General features: G+C 38.0%; 2 protein-coding genes across 2 annotated transcripts; both read left to right on the top strand.

The window, feature by feature from the left end:
• Window positions 1–3473: 3473 nt before the first annotated feature.
• Window positions 3474–13261, top strand: LOC105442740. Its single transcript, XM_030978712.1, has 10 exons — window positions 3474–3480; window positions 4187–4290; window positions 5083–5340; window positions 5558–5703; window positions 8026–8063; window positions 8812–9015; window positions 10748–10989; window positions 11486–11620; window positions 12462–12624; window positions 13215–13261. The coding sequence occupies exons 1-10, from the start codon at window positions 3474–3476 to the stop codon at window positions 13259–13261; spliced, it is 1344 nt and encodes a 447-aa protein (XP_030834572.1).
• Window positions 13262–13380: 119 nt separating this feature from the next.
• LOC105443874 lies at window positions 13381–16621 on the top strand. The gene is made up of 4 exons (XM_030978113.1): window positions 13381–13459; window positions 13922–14038; window positions 14506–14760; window positions 15884–16621. Exons 1-4 carry the CDS (start codon window positions 13416–13418, stop codon window positions 15963–15965), a joined length of 498 nt encoding a protein of 165 aa, XP_030833973.1. The 5' UTR covers window positions 13381–13415; the 3' UTR covers window positions 15966–16621.
• Window positions 16622–19012: the final 2391 nt, after the last annotated feature.

The raw sequence follows: 19012 nt of genomic DNA, 5'->3' as shown, positions 1-19012 counted from the left end.
ATTACAATTAAACTTGAAATTGAAAAATTGCTTCTGTTTTGGTTTGTGAAATTGCTCTATGGTGGAGCCATCGAAGTTCCATTTAGTTTTTTTGAGCTTATAAATTTTCATTAAGCATTTTGTAGTCTGGATGGTGCCATTGTAAAAGGAGCCTAACCATTTTTGTACTTTTCCAGAATTTATGTTTGATTGTATGTCGATTTAAAACATTTTAGATGTAGCAACTATTCTGTAGGTTATGTTTTTCTCATATGTACATGTAGGTAGTGCCAGGAAATTGACAGCTTGTGGGTAACTAACATAAGATAAGAAGGTGATTCAACATAACTTGAATTTATGTCTTTAAAATATGAATTGAATATCCAAACAATCTAAGAAACCCTTGAAGTTATTCAAAATAATAACTAGGAAACATTTTTAAGGGTAATTGATGGAATTTAGCCAGATTGCTGTTTGCTATTTCACATTTTTAAATTTCAGTAGTATGTGTACAAGTATTAATTTCCACGATATTTCCCAGTATTTGCGGGCATTTTCAAGGAATTTGCCAACCCTGTCTTTTAACGTGACACTGTGTTTAGGCTTTTGTTCATTATCGGGTTTAACAAAGGAACTGTAAAATGGTGCCTGGCCAAAATGTGGATATATGACATGAGTAATGACATTTCTTTAAAGCACATCATAGATGTATCAATCACTATATAAACCTAGAATATTATTATTATTAACATAGTCCGAGGTCTAAATTTTTGGTTTTTACCCGAGGGTCAGGTTTAACTGTATAAACGGAATACAAAATTTTGGTATTAAAAAAATATTGTGTCCTTCACAAGAAGCCTGAAAAATGTTTCATTTTAAAAAGTCGACATAAATTTAAGGATATTCCCTTGTGCGGCTGGCAGACGGGTGTATTCGCATATTGTGTACTGTAACTTTAAACAAAAACATGTAATGTATGTGCTTATTTGATACGAAACTACTTATACTTACTATCCATTTCCACATATATTATCACCTTAATCAAAACCTTAAAGGCTTAATTGTTTAGCTTTATGTAGCTTTATGTTATTCGCGCATGGTAACATCCTTCTGTCAGCTACACAACCATTTCTCAAGGTGTCTATACATTTACTAGAAAAACTTGGGAGAAATTTTAGCGTTTTACCCTAGTGTATATTACTGTTGAGAAGGTGAGTGCTTTAGCAAGTCTCTTCATCAATATACATGTAATATACATGACTCTCTACTCCTAGGATCGCTGTGCGGCAAGCGTCAATTACATCGTAGCTGTCCAAACTGCTCGCAACAAGGTAGTTAGAAAAACTGGCAAACCATTGTTCCCATGGCACGGGAAGGTCTCCCCAAATGGTTGAGGAGCGGTTAGGTTGATACTCAACATCTCCACCACCAATGTTATATTGCTAACACAAGAATCAAAATGATAACAAGGGACTAAGAACTTAATGGTGATGTGTATATTTTATTCACAGCCAAGACCCAAGATGGCTGCGCCTCGACACAACAGACGGTAAGTGTAAATAAACAACAAAAGTGTCAGATGTGGAGAGTCCGAGAGGGAATAGAAAACTTTTAGTTCGAAAGCAACACAAAAAAAAATTGACTTCTTAATTCTCCCTCAAAATATCAGCCGACTTACATGCTAGCAATTTACCAACCTGCAGAATATATAATGCATGCTTGCAGCCTCCTGGAATTCTGTCATTTTGTTTTAACATGTAGCAGGAATATATGCCGGCCCACACAAAGTAAACACACTCGCCGGATAGAGATGATGATTATGGTGGTGGTAATGATGGTGGTATTTTGTATGCTTTTTAGAAGTAAATACGACAGTATGTTTTTTTTTTGTTTTTTTTTAAATAATTTTTATTGTTGTTGTGTTTATGTGTGTGTTTGTGTGCCGTTTTTGTCTCGCCTGCATGGCAAAAAGCGTCATAGGCGCCGGTTTTCCGGTGGCTGCGGCGACGACGTCAACACTCAAAAACTTAACCTTGAACTTTAGTATAATTTTGAAAGTATAAGTTGTCATTTAATGAAACTTGGACTAAAGGGTCATCAAGTATTCCCAATCATGTGAGTAGAATTTCAGGTCACAAAATTAAGGTCAAAGGTCATTTCAGGTCAATAGACTTAGACTATGTTGTGGCGTCATTATCAAAAACTTAACCTTAGGTTAAGTTTTTGAATTTTTAATATAATTTTGAAAGTATAAGTTCTTATTCAATGAAACTTACACTAAATGGTTATCAAGTATCCCCATTCATGTGAGTAGAATTTCAGGTCACGAAGTTAAGGTCAAAGGTCATTTCAGGTCATGCAACAAACTTAGACTTTTTTGTGGTATCAACATCAATATTTTGAATTTTTAGCATAATTTCAAAAGTGTTTGTTCAAATTCCAGGTCACAAAATCAAGGTCAAAGGTCATTTTAGGTCAGTTTGTGAGGATTAATAAATCAATTTTTGTTATTTTTTCATATTCCATTTAAGTTATTAATCTTGGGTCAATTTGTTTTTTCTCTCTTTGCCTCTTAGAGGTGTTTATTCAATAGTCAATAATACACAAATTATTTATTCAAATATAACTAAGCAAATTCGCAAGAAATTTCATATTTTGTACTTTCAAATGTTCGTTTATTTCTATTCTGTTAGTCATTTCTCTCATAAATAAATATATCAAATTCAAATCTCTATAATCATACCCATGCATACTTAAAATAATCATTTTATAAATAGACCAAAAAGCAATCGTCATTATCAAATCGATTTCGGTTTGCGAATTCATTTTGAGTAATAAAACAATATCTATCTCTATTTTAAGATTGAAAGCACGTAAAACTAAGTCCTTTAAATATTCAAAGAAGGTTTCATTTGCCTTACATGAAATGAGAGCATGAAGCACATCTTCAGTCTTTTTTGCATTTTAAACAAAGGTCATCGTATGAGAGACCCCACTTGAACAGAATTTTATGAACTGGTAGCATATATAAAAGCTTGAAAGTAAATCCATGTAGACGAAATTCTTTAATCCCAATCAAATTCCTATTAAAAACAGAGGACCATTTAACGTCCTTCTGCAAGACATCTTCCCAATACAAACAACATTTATTTATTTTAATTTGTTTAAAACTTATCATATTATACCACTGTTTACTTCTCCAAAGACTAACAGGCTTAACTGATTTTCCAAATACAATGTGGGGGAAAAAGAAATTATGAACTTTGAAACCCAAAGGTACCCTATCTACCTAGCTTTGTATAGTCAAAAATCAAAAATTGTTTTCTTCTTCTAGTTTTAAGGCGGATAAATAATTCATTTACTGAAACAAAAGTACTTGGTACAAATTATAGTAAATAATTCTTCCGATGACTCTTGGTCAATATTCACTTCAAAATGCTGATTATATTCTGAGGATTTCATTGGGGAGGGGGGGGGGGGGGGGGGTAAGTATAATGGCAAGTATGTGCTCTGTAATTCTTCGTATATCATAATCACTATCATTATCATCATCATTATCGTCATCATTATTGTTATCATCATCAATATTATTATAATTAATCATATCTGGGATCTCGATTCCCTGTATAACTGATTGGGATGTGCAGGTGGCGCAACCCGTACCTGGGTTTCCCAACATATTTGCTTTGGAGAAATGTGATATGGTACACACATCAGGCGCGGATCCAGGATTTCTTAGGGGAGGGGGCCCATTTTTATTGCTCCCAAAAATTTGAAAATCGCGCCGGTCGAAAATTCGCTGGGGGGGGGGGGGGGGGGGGGGGGGGTAGTGAGCACATTTTTTTTTTGGGGGGGGGGCCTCGAAAATTTGCACCCCCTTGAACGCCCAAATAAGGTAAAAATCACGTTTTTGTTTCCCGGGGGGGGGGGGGCCTGGATCCGCCACTGACACACATAGTATATTAAAAGCAATAAGCAATAAATATCAGTCGATACATTTCTTGTCTTATATTTTGTACTTCAATTTATAATAGTAAGAATAATAAATTGCACTTTACAGAAATATTATTACCCATATCATTGCATCTGGACTTTAAGACCAGCATAATATACTGTGCTCTCCTGACATAAACCATAATGGAATTGGCTTTATATGAATTATATGAATCTTCTATCTTTTTATCTTTTTCCTTTCTTTGAACTAAAGATTTACGAGCAACAACAACAGCAGCAGCTGTAGAAGCAGCAGCAACATTCCCTCCCACGCATGCCGGTTCACAAGTAGCAGGGGTGTCAATGCTATCACAGTATGTAACCAATCTATAACATATTTTAAAGAGAAGGCTGTGTTCTGGTAAAAATGAACCTGCATGGTACATGAGCAAGAGTGTCATCAAATTTCCGACCGCAATCACTCGAGCCCCGTTCATGGTTATTTGCTGCCTCGGCGCCCGCCTGGCTCAACATTTCAACTCTGGGGTTGTCAGTTTACCAACCTAATCCCCCGCATGAGCATCCGACCGCCCTGCTGAGCACGGGCCCGTCGAGTACGTAAGGCCAAGGTGCCGACGTCTCTGTCGGCAAACCCCACCTGCAGGTAGTCGAGTCGAAGTCTGCCTTGAGCACACATTAGACTAAGACTGGGAAGAAGTGTAAGGCCTCTTTTCAGACGCCAACCCCTTCCCTGCGGCGGTCAATCAAGCTGAGCCTCTCGAATACCTGAAGCTCTTTGCTGAGGAGAGCGATTGGGTGTGGTACGAACCTTCCTTGGATGCGATGTCCGGTCCTTGGACTCGGTTGACCCGAGCTCCGGTCCGGTTCAACCCGTTCCGGGTTCGCTGAGTTTGGACCTGACCCGACCTTAAGGTTCAATCCGGGTTTGTACCTGATCTTTCCGGATCCGGTTTCTCATACTGGTTTGGAACCCGGTTATGCTCAATCCCGGCAGCTCAGAGCTGCCCCTCCTATCCAGGCAGCACTTGGCGCCCCTCCCGGCAAAGAGACTGCCACCTCGTGGTTGCACCATACCCCTTGAGGCCAGGTTCCACACGTAGCTGATTTCGAGGATCAGAATGGTTACTCTGTTTTCGAGTCACTTGCCAGCGTGGCCCCCAAGACCCTTGTGGTTGGGCAGCCGATGCGCATACTCTCCTGGAGAAGTACCTGCCTGAGACCTTCGCGCTGGCTCAGCCGAATGCGGCTCTTGCTTCCCTTCTCTTCAGACAAGGGGCTCCCTCCACGGGAATACACCTGACGGAGGTTTGCCAGTCCGGTGACAGGTATCTTATGACTAAGGGGATTTTACTTCTCCAGAGATCTCCCCCTCTAGTTACGGTTGCGGTTGCCATGACCAGCTCACTGGTAAGTGAGCTTGGTTGGACAGGATCAGGGGCGAGAAAGGGCGTCACAAGTTAAGGCTTGAGACATCTCTCACCCGACACCAGCGGGTATTACGGTGCGACGCCCACGGGGACAGCCAGTCAGGTAAAAGTCGTCACACTAAGCTCCCCTTTTAGGCCAAGCTCTGTGTCTTACGGCTTTGCCGCAATGCAACGACCCATATTTTCATGTTTGGGAGGGAACCCGGTTCACTAACGACGTTGTTCAATCCACGTCTGTGAAACCCAAGGGTTTCGGTCTCACAAAAGTTTACATTGTCAAGCTTTTTCAGCCTCTGGCGCAGTGGAGCGGGGCGGACCTGGTCATACTCCCCCTTGTCATCAGGTAAGAAGCACAATCCTTCTGACATCCAGCCTCCAGTCTGGTGTAATCTGGTACCCGATATAGTTTCGTGGACCGTCTTGCCAACCTCAGCCTCTGAGAGGCTTTGTGCTGTGGCTAGCCTTTTACCAATTGGTGGTGGCTAGGCTCCCTTCTCCCACTACCCTTGCTACTCCAAGGGAGGGGTGGGTAGCTGGAGTGGGACTCGCCCTCCCCCTCTGGGACCCTGAAATCCTATCTCACAGTTGGCTTCGGCATCTGTGATTGGTTCTCACTGGAGCTAAGCCCTATGGCTGACTAGACCTTGAGGACTGTTACGCAGGTTTCTCTGGAGAAAATATATCTCGACACATTTCCCCAGCTTACTCTGAGGGTAATCAGAGTCCGTCACTGCTGTTTTGAGGCGACGAGCTCCCCGGCGGGTTTTCTGCTACCGGTGGTTTTTAAATCGGAGATTTCTGACTTCTGTCTCTTTTGGACGAATATCCTATTCCTCTCTCGCTGAGGCCGGACCTAGTGTCCGAGACGGGGCATTAGACTTATACCCGGGCCCTCCTTTTTAAAAAAGAACCAGTCAGTTACCTCCGAGCCGGTGCGGTTTTTCTCAACCCTCTCTTTAACTTCACCTTGGTCAAGGAGGACTAAGTCTGGTGCATTTAAATGGTGCTTGGACAAGACTAAGAGTTTTCGTAAGATTCAAGATTGAAGCTCTTCCTCTTTACCCGGGAACCTTTCTCCCCTGCGTCCAAGGAAAAGAGGCGTCTCTCGTGGGAAAAGGGGCACCTCTCAGATTTTAAAAGGGTACTTATCAGAGGTGAAAAGGGGGGCATTTATGAGAAGAGAAAAGGGCTCTTATTAGAAAGAAAAAGGGCATGTGACAAAATAAAAGGGGCACTTATCAAAGATGAAAAGGAGCACTTATCTGAAGGGGAAGAGACAAAGAGGCACTTTTCCTATATATAGAAAAGCATGTTTTGGGGGGGGGGGAGGGCACTATGCCTCCCCCCCTGGAACGCTGCCTCTGCGGTACACGCTTGTGTGACTGGAATAATATTCTAAGCTGTACTTACGAAAGTTGCACAAACTGGGGGCACAGACGTTAACGCCCATGTCCGACTGATGTCCGCCCGATGTGTACATATCAGCCGACGTTCCACCGGTCACCACAAAGTAATCGGCGGGACATCAGAAGGTTGTCGGCCATACACCATTCTATGTTTACTCAAAAAATTGACAACATGTCTGCTGATTGCCTGCCGCTTATCTTGGGATTACCCGATGGGCCCCCTTTCATGTCTAATCTGTTGCCCGACTGCGATTCCATGACATTTGCTCCGGCGACAATTGCTCCGCTGTAAATTTCATACACTAATCGAATGGCTAACTTCAACCCTGGATTCAACACTATACCCTACCCTAAACCTAACCCTAAACCTAGCATAAAACCCTATTGAAACCCTAACCCTAACCCTACATCTTAGACGAAATAAAGCCCGGAGCAATTGTCGCAGGAGCAAATGTCGTGTCACCCCGACTGCGCCTCAACCTCGACACTTCACACGATGCCTAAAGATTCATACATCGCCTGACGTCCAGATTAACTGTGACCTATAGCAGGGCTGTCAACCCTCCCGCATTTGGAGGGAGTCTCATGCCACCATGCTCATTTCCCGCCGTCCCACCAGCTCGTAGCGGGAGACTCGATCCCGCCACCACGCCCTTCCTCAATCTCCCGGTTTATGAAAAAACCTCCCGCCAAACGTGTAAAATGAACCAGCGTACTTGTATGTGTTTTTTTGCTCAACGTTTTTTTTTTTTCTTACTCAACACCCCCCCCCCCCCCCCCCCCTCCCTGTTGAGCCAAACAAAAATTGCATACAATCTCCCTCGAAGCAGTTCCCAAAGTTGACAGCCCTGCCTATAGGCATTAGTAAACATTTGAATGAGTATGTACCTGTGGTCATGAAAGTAGGCTACTTTGTGTGAAAAAAGGGGGCACATTTGGTAAAAAAAATCTTTTGTAATTTTATGTAAAATGGAAGGTTATTTTTTACTCCACTATAATAATTGTGGATTAATGATAATAATGATATAGATGAAAAGAATAATAACAATACTAATAATACTACTATTAATGATAATATCATAACTGATATTAATGCTAATAATCACTTATGATAATGATAATGAACAATAAAAATGATGATAATAATAATTGCTACTCAACATCTTTGTGGCCAATGTTATGTTGTTAACACAAGAATCAAAATGATGATGAGGGACTAAAATTTAATGATGATGTGAACCGGTATGTTTTATTAACAGCCAAGAATCAAGAAGGCTGCGCCTTGACACAACAGACGGTAAGTGCAAATTCACGACAAAAGTCTCAGATGAAAAGTCTGAGAGGGCATAGAAAACTTTTTGTTTAAAACTGAGCCGACTTGCATGCTAGCAATTTGCCAAGCTGCAGAATAGATAATGCATGTCTGCAGCTGCCTGGAATTCTGTCATTTTGTTTTAACATGTAGCAGGAATATATGCCCACACAAAGTCACGCACTAACCGCTCCCTCATTTTTGTCTGCATGCGCACATGGGTGCGTATGATCTAAGGATGATGATGATGGCGATACTAGTGTGATGCGGTGGTGATAGTGGTGGTGATCATCGTACAAATCTAGAAATAGTTTATGCAATCTTTTACATTTGAGAAAAGGTAACAAATTGTACATCCTATTAAAGGTAAACACCAGTTTTGGAAACGCCCCCCTCTCAAAAATGAAATGGAAGCTCCTATTACCAATCATGTGAAAGAATATGGTTTGACTAATAGGTACGTGATCATACAAATTTTGCAAAGAAACCGCCTACTAATTGATATATTTGGTAATTTATTATATCTATTTGGACCTGATAGATATAACGCACGTGTGGGGGTAGTCCCATATACATCTTTCTGTGTACAGTGCTTGTAACGTTACCAAGACTGACCAAATTTCTTATCATTTTGATGATTCCAAAACCTAGCAGTACACACCAATACAACGTATCTTTCACAATGCAAACGCATGACCATAGCTAGTCTTTATCTTTAACCTCTATATTTTAGATGGCAACCAAGTCCACTGGGATTTTCTGACAGACATTCCTCAAGATCTTAACCTCCAAGATGATGAAGCAGTAATATCATGTGGCATCAGATTCTCGCCATCTGGAGCTAAGCTTAGCGAGCCTATCAAGGTCACATTGGACCATAATGCACATTTCTCTAATCCAAGACGTGCAGAAATCGTCTTCTACACGCGTAACAAAGGTTAGGGGGATTTGAAAATAATAGAATAAATGTTTATATTGTGCTTAATGCTAATGATTCTTAGTGGGATTAACCAAGCTACTCTGATAAAGCGTTCTGGCAATCAAGGTCTTTTTGCCTACCAGGTACTCATATACATCACCTGGATGAAGTGGTATATGCAGATTAGTGTCTTGACAAAGGAAATTAGTGAACCGCAAGCCATAAATGATCCACAACCTTCACTGCAGCTGAATTTTCTTTTTCAACTAACTGGTGCTGTAAGTCCGTCGCCATATTCAGATTTGATTCGGTTCGGCAGAGTTCAGCAATTTTTTACCCAAACTTAGGTTCGTGGTTCGGTAATATAATTTTTGCCTACCGGGTACCCATGCTAGCTGGGAAGACCTTTATCTTATTACGAGACGCAGTTGAAGTGCTTGTGAACTTGTCACAAATAATAGTAACAATGTTGTTTTTAATACTAAAGATGACTGACAAATTTTCCTCCAAGTCCAAACAGATATTCGGACATTTCATAGCGCCCATGCAAATATGATGTGAGCGCACAGCGCAGGCAGTGACGTCATCAATGTCTTCAGATGCGCATGTACTGTTGCGTCACTGCCTGCGCTGTGCGCTCACATCATATTTGCATGCGCGCCGTCTTAATTTACGCGTAAACCACTGACCTCTAGAGGTCAGTGGTTTACCCATAAGTTAAAATGGCGCCCATGTCTGCGCATGTGCACTGTTGTAACCATAAATTGGTGTATACACAGAGATAGTAGCCCAGGCTTGTTCCATTACTGTTCTTATAAATGTTTATTTTTTATTTTAAAAATCATATTTTTGCAGAATAAATAAATTAAAATACTATAATATATATTTATTTCATTATTTATATTGTAAAATATGTCCGATATCTTAACAATTAACATATTCATTTTTGTATTGAATGGGTTTGAGCCAAACTTGTTTTGATCAGCGCCTAGTAGGCACGTGCGTTCACGTTTATAGCTTGCGATCATGACGTTGCACAGGTCAGGATTTGGGATTTAAATGGTGTCAGTGAAGTGGCATAAATCACAAAGAAGGAAACTTGAATGGGGGAAAAAAGCAAATATAGAATGAGCAATCATGAAATGAAAATTAGGTACAAAATGACAAGTTAATTAGCTTGCGAAAACAGTTATATTTTTCTGCCCAACATTTGAACCAGGCCTTTGCGTTCGGCTCGGCTCGGCTTGGTTTGCTTCGGAAGTGCCATGTTCGGTTCGGCAATTCGGCTACAGCACTACATCTAACAACACCATATTTTGACATAGAAATATACCAATGAATATAAGTAAAAGTATCGTTAAACCTAAAAAAATATGATAATACACATCACTTTCAGCTTCCTTTCATATTTAATTTGATTTAATTCCGTAAGCTTCATGATAACTGATATATGGACCAGTGGTTGATCCGATGGGGGGCACCTGGGCCACATGACACCCTCCCTGGCTAAAAATAAGGGGATAGAATAGGTGGAAGAAAAGAAAGAGGAATGGGCTGATGACCTTGGTTTGTTTTTTATTGTGAAAGATGATGCAGAGATATTAATATGCTGTCTCTCAATAACTTGCCGGATTATATATATTTATATATCTTCTTTTCATAGATTCAATAATAATTTTGCAAATGTAATACATGTAATGTGCAATTTAATGTAGACCAAATATTTCTGTTATAAATCTTGTCTTTGTAGACTCAGAATCTTTTGTAAGAATTCCTGCATCCACCAGCCGTTACCCGCGTTGCACTGTCAGAGCAAAAGACTTGGATCTCTACGTAGATCATTTTTGCGATTGGTGGATTGTGGCTGTATACAATTGGTACTTTGTTGGAAAGAGGGTCAACTGCTTGCCATATGTACGACCACCTGTCTGGAAAGAGTTCACCCACTTTGTTTATCTCTGCATCTATGACGATCTCTCAGGGTTTTTTGAGGTGAGACAGAGATTAGGGCGTTGGGGTGCCAGTGGGTAATTTTTGGACGGCCGGGTTACATTTGTTGGCAGATATTCTACAAGAATTTTAAAGGCAAAAAAGATAATTAAACAAGAAAATTAAGAATGAGATAATAATTTTTTTCCTCAAATTTCCAGAAAAGAAAGAAACTAAAGTCAACACATTTTGAGCAGCTTTTTGTAGTCTTAATTAGTGACTAGGGGCACAAATAAGGACATATTTTCTCTATTTACCGGTACTCAATTTGTCCCCTGAATTCGCCACTGAAATTTATATAAAATAAAATAAAAAATAATATATTTTTGTATACATCTGTCTACATAATATAAACACATGTATAGAGACAACAAATCAATTTTCCACATACTTAAACAACTCCATATATTGGTAAGGGTATGAATATGTTATTGTTTAACTGTAGAGAGAGATCAAGAGATCTTCTAGACCTTATATAATTTGTTTTTTCCTCCAACAGAAAATAGAAAAAGAAATGACAGGGGTCAAAATGATCTTTCCGTCCCAGCCAATGTTCGTAGAATGGAAGCATGGAGATATCGATATCAAGTTGTTCGAAGGCCCAAAGAAAAATGAAAAGAAAATTGAAGAGCAGGTATGATCTGTATTTTAAAGCTAGAGGTGTGGATAAATAAATGAATTGTAAGGATCTGATTTCATGTATTGCCATTTCTACCCCCCCCCCCCCCCCCCCCCCACACCCTTAACAAAGACACTTACACACACAGGCACCAGCACCAGCACACATGTGCTCCTACACACATTTTTGTTCATAATTTTTTTTTTTTCCATTCAATATTACATGCCCATGCACACACCTCAAATGCACCCACATCCTTTCTGTTAAGTCTGTTTTGTTCTTTGTTTAAAAAAAGGGAGGGTCTTCCTTTTTGATGATTATAAATGGTTTTAAAAAAAATGGTATTCCGGTATCTAGAGAACATTATGAAATTTAATAGTAGAATACAGTCTGTGCACAGCTACACTGGGCGAAAACTCTACTCTCATATATTTTGTTATGTCCAGTGTATTTCAAGTATCTTCATTACATTTCTGCTTAATTCTTATCATCCGTGATTTCAATTTTTTTTTCTTCATAAAAGTGTGTAATTCACAATAACTTTGCATCCTTTAAATCACAGAACTAAGAAAATTTGATTCAAGAGGAACCAGCAGACAGGGCACTTTAATTGCCCTGTTGTCCCTCTCTATCTTTCTCTCTGCACCTTGTTATTTTTATTTTTTAATTCCCGTTTGTCCATGTATGATTATGCAGGCCTGTGATTAAGTGATTTATACACAATTTGAGAATGATCGTTTTTATTCACAGGCGTGATGTAGTTTTAGCTACATGTTATACATTATAAGTTGTTTTTTAATGGAAATGAATTTGTAAATGAACTAATTTCCTTGAATTCCTTTTTCTTTTAAAATAGACACTAGGTAGAAAGGATATCAACCTCGTTGGCAGGAAACAATTCTCCTTTGAACTGAAGCCACTTGAGTCAGGGGCAAGCCCAGAAATTCTCAAATTCACCTTGAATCAAAGAGGGTCTGTCTCTGACCCTACTTTGATTCAATTTATCTTGCCATATGGTGGTACGTATATGCTCTGTGTAGTTCTTTGTGTATCAACATTATTATCATCATTATTGTCAGTAGTGCTTATAAGTATGTAAAATCATTTTAGGTGAAAGTTAGGTGAACGATTACAAATAAGGCAAGAAAAATGATGTGTTGTTTTTGCTTGATTAATACCAACAGTCCTTTTTAGGACTACACACACACTCAAGAAAGAGAGATTACCGACAGTCCTTTTCAGGACTCCCCAATCCCCCCCCCCCCCCCATTCTCACATGGTGCAATCGTAAGCCTACTGTATATTGTCATTGTTGTTTGTTGTGATCATTTTTGTTGTTGTGAATGTTGTCATTATTATTATTAATATTAATACTCATGCCTGGGATCTCGCTTCCCTGGTTAACTGATTGGGATGTGCAGGCGTCAACCCGTACCTGGGTTTCCCCTACCCTATTTAGTACAGAGAAATATAATATGGAACCCAAAATTATCTTAAAAACAATAACCAATGAATATCAGCAGATATATTTCTTTTCCTATATTGTGTACTAAAATTAATAAAAGTAAGAATAATAGTATGGGTATATATACATATTCAATGTCTCTAGGTGCCTTGCAGAAGTATTATTATGTCATGTCATTGAATCTGGACTAAATCTGATTAAAAAATTGTGCTTTCATGACATAACCCATAATTGACTTGGCTTTTTATGAATTTACAATCTTCTATCTTTTCATATTTTCTCTTTCTTTTAAATAAAGATACAACAAGAACAACAGCAAGAACAGCAGCAGCAACATGCTTTTCAATGCATGCCGGTGCACAAACACCATTGGTGTCAAGGCTATCACCGTATGTATTAACCAATCTATGTCCAAGTGTTCAACACTACATGTACTCTTTTTGTTTTGTTTTGTTGTTGCTTCTATTGGATTTTCTAATCTGCATTACTTTTTCTTGTAATACGTGCCTTTGCGGTTGTTTCATCGCAGAGCATGCCGAGACATAATTCTAGTACGGAAGTAGACTTTCACCTTCGCCGCGATCAGCTGTTCCATTGCCAACAACAGTATTTTTATCCTGTGGAATCAACATCATAATCTTGTACAGGATCCGTTATTCTGCAGTGATTTTTCTTTCATTCCAGTATCATTTGTACGGTAAGACAGACCACCTAATAATAGTGGATTTTAGTGTAGCACTTATGTATTTCAAACTTGACACGCGTGCATGGCGCTCCACTCTTAGACCCATAAAAGTAAAGTGACCCCATTAGGTTGCAAGGGTTGTATTAATCATTCTTTTACTCCTCAGGACTGATCTGGAATCAGAAGGTAGCAGAAGTCAGAGCAGGCCTTGCAAGAGGAAAGCTCCTTCTACTCAGTCAAGAGCTCCACAGGATGATTCTGAAATTCCAGAGAAGCAATCAAGGTATGAAGGCTAGTTACTATAGTACTGTTAGAGTAAGACAGTGTCCCACTGGTAACACTTCATCTTGACTTTGTGTATGCATGATACAGGGCACCACACCAACTTTTATTTTATAAAGAGGTTCAGATATAACTTTTGTACAGTCGGTATGCATGAGTCCTAGGTAAAAACATCCAAATGATGTTAGCAAACATGTGAATGAATATGTACCTGTGTTCATGAAAGTAGGCTACTTTGTGTGGGTTCTAGGACAAAAACCCCTGGACAATTACCCCCCCCCCAGCCAATTATCAGTCGGACAAGTATACCCCCCCCCCCCCCCAACGACAATTAACCCACACAAAAATTCTGCTTTCAAAACAAACTTATCAGGTTTCACATCCCCATTAATGAAAGGGGGCCCCTATAAATATAAAGTGACACCATCAGGTTGCATATATTGTATTAATTGTTCTTTCATTCCTCAGGATTGATCTAGAGTCAGAGAGAATACTTGATACACTATCAAAACACGTGCCTCGTAAGAATTACATAACGCTATGCAGACATATTGACATTGGATACGATGAAGCTATCAACATCCTAGGCAAATTCAAAGAAGATTGCGAGGGAGCTACGAGGGATTGCTTGGCAAAGTGGAAGACAAGGACTGGTGGTAATATGGCCAAGCTTGAGGAAATCTTACAGGATGCAGAGGTTGGAGATTTAGCGAAGTATATAAAGTAATTATGCAAAGCTTCTAACTGGTGCAACATGAACTGTTGTTTCATTAATTTTTTCCCTCAGTCTTTCGCACATTATCATAATATTTTTGTTGAAATCAGTTATACCTTTAAGGTGTTAATAACAATTAGAATGCGCATGTCATCAAAAAGTGCTATAATTGCATAGGTTCACATACAAGCAGAAATGTGAATACAGATTTAGATGTATTTCGTTGTAAGTGGGAGATATGAATTGATATCAAATTGCTTTGATATGTTAAATCTCAAAGTGACTTTATGTATTCCAGAACAAAAGAATACATTAGAAATAAAACTATACATATAATAAAAAAATTAAAAAAACAATACATCAGAAAACAAAATAATGAATTTCAAATTTTTTATTCAGATATGAGCAGTGATATGCAGATGGGTAGTGGAGGAATATTATTCTGCAGTGAGAAAGTGGCTGAAATTACTGTTTTAGGCTTTGCTCACAGTGCTAAACTACTTTCAACAAAAACAAAAAAATCACTAAAATAAATATTTTGTGTAAGAAAAGAAGTTACATGTGAATAATGAGTTTCAACATTCAAAAAGTGGAGTCTGACAATTTTTGTCCCTGTATATATTTTTGCAGTTTTGACATTCATGAATGCGTAATTTGCGTATTCAAAATTGATGCAAATTAACCTATGCATTTTTAAACATAAAAATAATAAAACTTCATAAATTTGAAATGAACGAAACATTTATTCAATACATTTTCAAGATTCTTCACAAGTCTAGAGACATATGTGTAGAGTTTTTTTGTAAAATGCATAAAAATAGCATTTTGCATAGTTAATTAGGCTATAACTACAAAAATTTGCATTTTGGGAAAAAACTAATTATACCATCTTGTTCCTTATGTGAATATCTACAAGGATGGAAATTTAATGTTAATCAGACATTTGACTGCCGAGATCATGGGGGGGGGGGGGGGCCTCCCATCCCCCACCCCCTCCCCCCCAGTCAAGGAGGTGCTCAGTACAGTAAGGGTTAACGCCGAACAAACCTTGCCTAATTTTATTTTTACCCCTTACTTTTGGTTCGTCTAATAACGTGTTGATTAATTATTTTTTTCCATACGTAAATATAGCCAGGGTTCCGCGGATGACAGTCTGGATGTACGTCCAAGGAAGAGGAAGAGAAAGACAAACCGAGAGACTTCACCTCCTTGATCTACAGATGAAGATGATTGAACAAGAGAGGACAAACAATGAGCCATGTTTCTGAGGATGATGTTCTGGATGGACGTTCAAGATCGAGAAAGATTAGAAGAAGACAAGTCGTCAGACCCCACTTTCTTGATGGCTTTCAAATTTATTCTTTGACGTGTGCCATTTTATCATGTTCATAGGTTAAGCTCTGGGAGAGGCCAAAAATAAATTCTGAGTCGTCTTCATTCTTCTTTTGTTGGTGTGGAAGAATACCACAAAAAGAAATATACCCTGAAAACATGGCTCAGTAAATGTTTTCGTAGTGGATATATGACAATTAATTTCTGTAATATCTGGACCTAATTTCATACCAAATGTTTGGGTAGTCATATCTGAGATCATTCTATGTGGCTTTCAAGCAAGACTAAGTCAAACATGTACTTATTGAAATGATGACCCCATAACCTCACAATACACAGTTTTATGCAACATTACTTTTCTAATCACTTGCAGTCAATTCCGTTGACTATTCAATCTTATGATAAGAACCCAACTTTATCTGTAAGCGATTGAAGTAGGTTGACGCATATCATTATGTTACAGAAAGAGAATGAAATTAAATATTTGTGATGTGTGAAATATCTATACAAGATATCTATAGTGCAATAAACAAGTCTTTCAGCAATGTATATATATATATATATAATGTTTTCTTTTCTGTTATACTGTTTTCTTTCCGTTCTGGTATTGTAATTGTTTTACCCTGCATGAGATGCATCAAATGTAATTCAAATCTCTGACCTGGGTTTATGTAACATCTTTATCATTATGTTATATGCATTTTCTTGAATAAAGATGAATAAACAATATATTGTAGACATAAATAATCATCGAGTATTGTTATTTCTAATCCGTTCTCCACTGGTCAAAACAAGTGATGTAAATCTGTAGATTGTGATATTCATGTTCAATTATGTTATTAATTTGATATTTTACCAGTTTAGCCTGTTTTCTCTCATGTTCTAAGGTCGCATGTCAGTGCCATCTTATAGTTGTTTGTGATGTGATGGTTATTTAACCTGACTGCTAAGAAAGCATAAATGCTTGTAAGCAACCAGACGGCCGACGGCTTTCATGTATTGCTTTGATTGCTGTTATTCTAGTATTAATGTTAACTCCTGTACATGTATATTGGAAGCACAGGGTCATTTTCATAAATTTTATATTACGGCGTTGCCTTACTATTGCATAATCATATTGTTTTACATTTTTTTAGTATTTATGATATGCTTATTTTTTGGGTATTTTCATCAACATCATTTGTAGATATATGCATACCGTATTTGAATGTCTTTTATACTGCCATGTTGTGAAATCTGCTTCTATTTTTGTATTTTGTTGATTTGATATCCGTTTTTAATGTTTATGACCTGTTATCTTATCATCTTCCGTCATATCGTGTTTGTATATTGGGTTCCAAATAATATGGTGCTATAAATTTTAGGACACCAATCTGAATTGTTTTTGAGCCTCTAAATGTATTCGTTATTATACCTCCATATAAAAAGACATCTTAAAACATTTAGCGAGTATTTTACATGATGGTAGACAGCTTCATCGTCTATCATGCTTCACCTGTATAAAAAATTTAAAAAACGCCAGTCTATACATAACGATAACATGCCTATAAAAGGCTTGCTTTTCTTGTCTCCCTTGAGTGGCCTTTATACACAGGTTTCACATAAATAGCTTTTTGGTATTAAAAAAGATACTGTAATAGGGATATTCTTTATTAAATTGCTTATGTTTTGAAATAATGTGATTATTACATTTCTGTCGTTTCCTAGTCGCTCCTTGTATATTTGTGATAAATAACATAAAAACATAAAAATAAAATGCAAACAAAAAAACAGTTGTACAGATGTATCAAATCTTTTCAGGGTGTCACTTCTAGGAAAGCTTCATAAAAAAAAATAGGATAAAAGGTTTTGCCATCTTTATATTATACATGTAGTTAAAAGGGAGTTACTAGCTCATATTCATTGTGAGGCTCAGTCAGCTCGCAGCAAAACCGTGGCGGTATCTTATGACGTAAAGTGTAAGATGCATTACATTGCTCAATCTTATAATACAGAGCTCAGTGAATATTTGTAAGTACTTTGTTGCACGCAGTTTCCATTCATTTACACTTAAAGTATTTTTTTGGGATGTTTACCATGCCATAACTGAGTAAGCCTATACACTACTTGTACAGAATATAGTGTATATATATATATATATATATAAATATGTATGCGGCATTTTTTTTATGTCGTGAAGTGTAATACGCTTCACATTGCTCAATCTTATAATACAGAGCTCGGTGAATATGTGCAAGTACATTGTTGCACATAGTTTCCGTTCATTTACATGTAAATGAGTGTTTCTGTGGCATTTACCATGCCGTATCTGAGCAAGCCTATACACTACTTGTAAATGTACTTATGATATAAATACAGTGTGTATATGAATGATCATTCTAGTTGATCAATTATAATAAGGTAAGGCCATATATGTCGATGCTGTACTAATATGATTATTCCATTTTTTATATTTTTTTTTATTGATACTGCATGTACAAGCATGCTATAAAGGGATAGTGCAATTCCATATTTCATCACAGTACTAAATGAAAATCTATGCAATGCCTGCCCGATATATTGTTCAATATGTTCTAGTCAATTGTATAGTACTATTATATTACAACATCATTACAACAAATATAGTGCCTTTAGTATTTTAAGATAACACTTTTATTTTTATATCGAGGATTATGTTATTTCTTGCATCTTGTTTAAGTTACCATCTGCTGTATATTCGTGTCACTCCTTTAACTCATCCTTCCCTTTTTCTCTCTCTACCCTCTCCCTTTCACTCTCTCTCTGTCTATCTCCATCTCTCTCCTCACACACACATCCTTTCTTCTCTCTTCATGTCTTCTCTCTTCATGTCTTATTTTTTAATCTCTTTCCTTCCCCTCTTGTTTCTCCTCGCTCTCCCTCTCTCCTTCATCATTGTTGGATGTTTCC

Source organism: Strongylocentrotus purpuratus, unplaced genomic scaffold (genome assembly GCF_000002235.5).
Source record: "Strongylocentrotus purpuratus isolate Spur 01 unplaced genomic scaffold, Spur_5.0 spur5_scaffold_1, whole genome shotgun sequence".
Classification (NCBI taxonomy): Eukaryota; Metazoa; Echinodermata; class Echinoidea; order Camarodonta; family Strongylocentrotidae; genus Strongylocentrotus; species Strongylocentrotus purpuratus.
Note: the sequence above shows the minus strand (reverse complement) of the source record. Positions and strands in the feature narration are given on the sequence as shown.

Bases quoted from the DNA above. Each gene is read 5' to 3' on its own strand.
- LOC105442740 (XM_030978712.1), top strand. The intron at 8,064-8,811 runs GTAAGTGCAAAT...TCTATATTTTAG, and splicing joins GCGCCTTGACACAACAGACG to ATGGCAACCAAGTCCACTGG. The intron at 9,016-10,747 runs GTTAGGGGGATT...TTGTCTTTGTAG, and splicing joins CTTCTACACGCGTAACAAAG to ACTCAGAATCTTTTGTAAGA.
- LOC105443874 (XM_030978113.1), top strand. From the start codon at position 13,416: ATGCATGCCGGTGCACAAACACCATTGGTGTCAAGGCTATCACC. The intron at 13,460-13,921 runs GTATGTATTAAC...TTTACTCCTCAG, and splicing joins TTGGTGTCAAGGCTATCACC to GACTGATCTGGAATCAGAAG. The intron at 14,039-14,505 runs GTATGAAGGCTA...TTCATTCCTCAG, and splicing joins ATTCCAGAGAAGCAATCAAG to GATTGATCTAGAGTCAGAGA.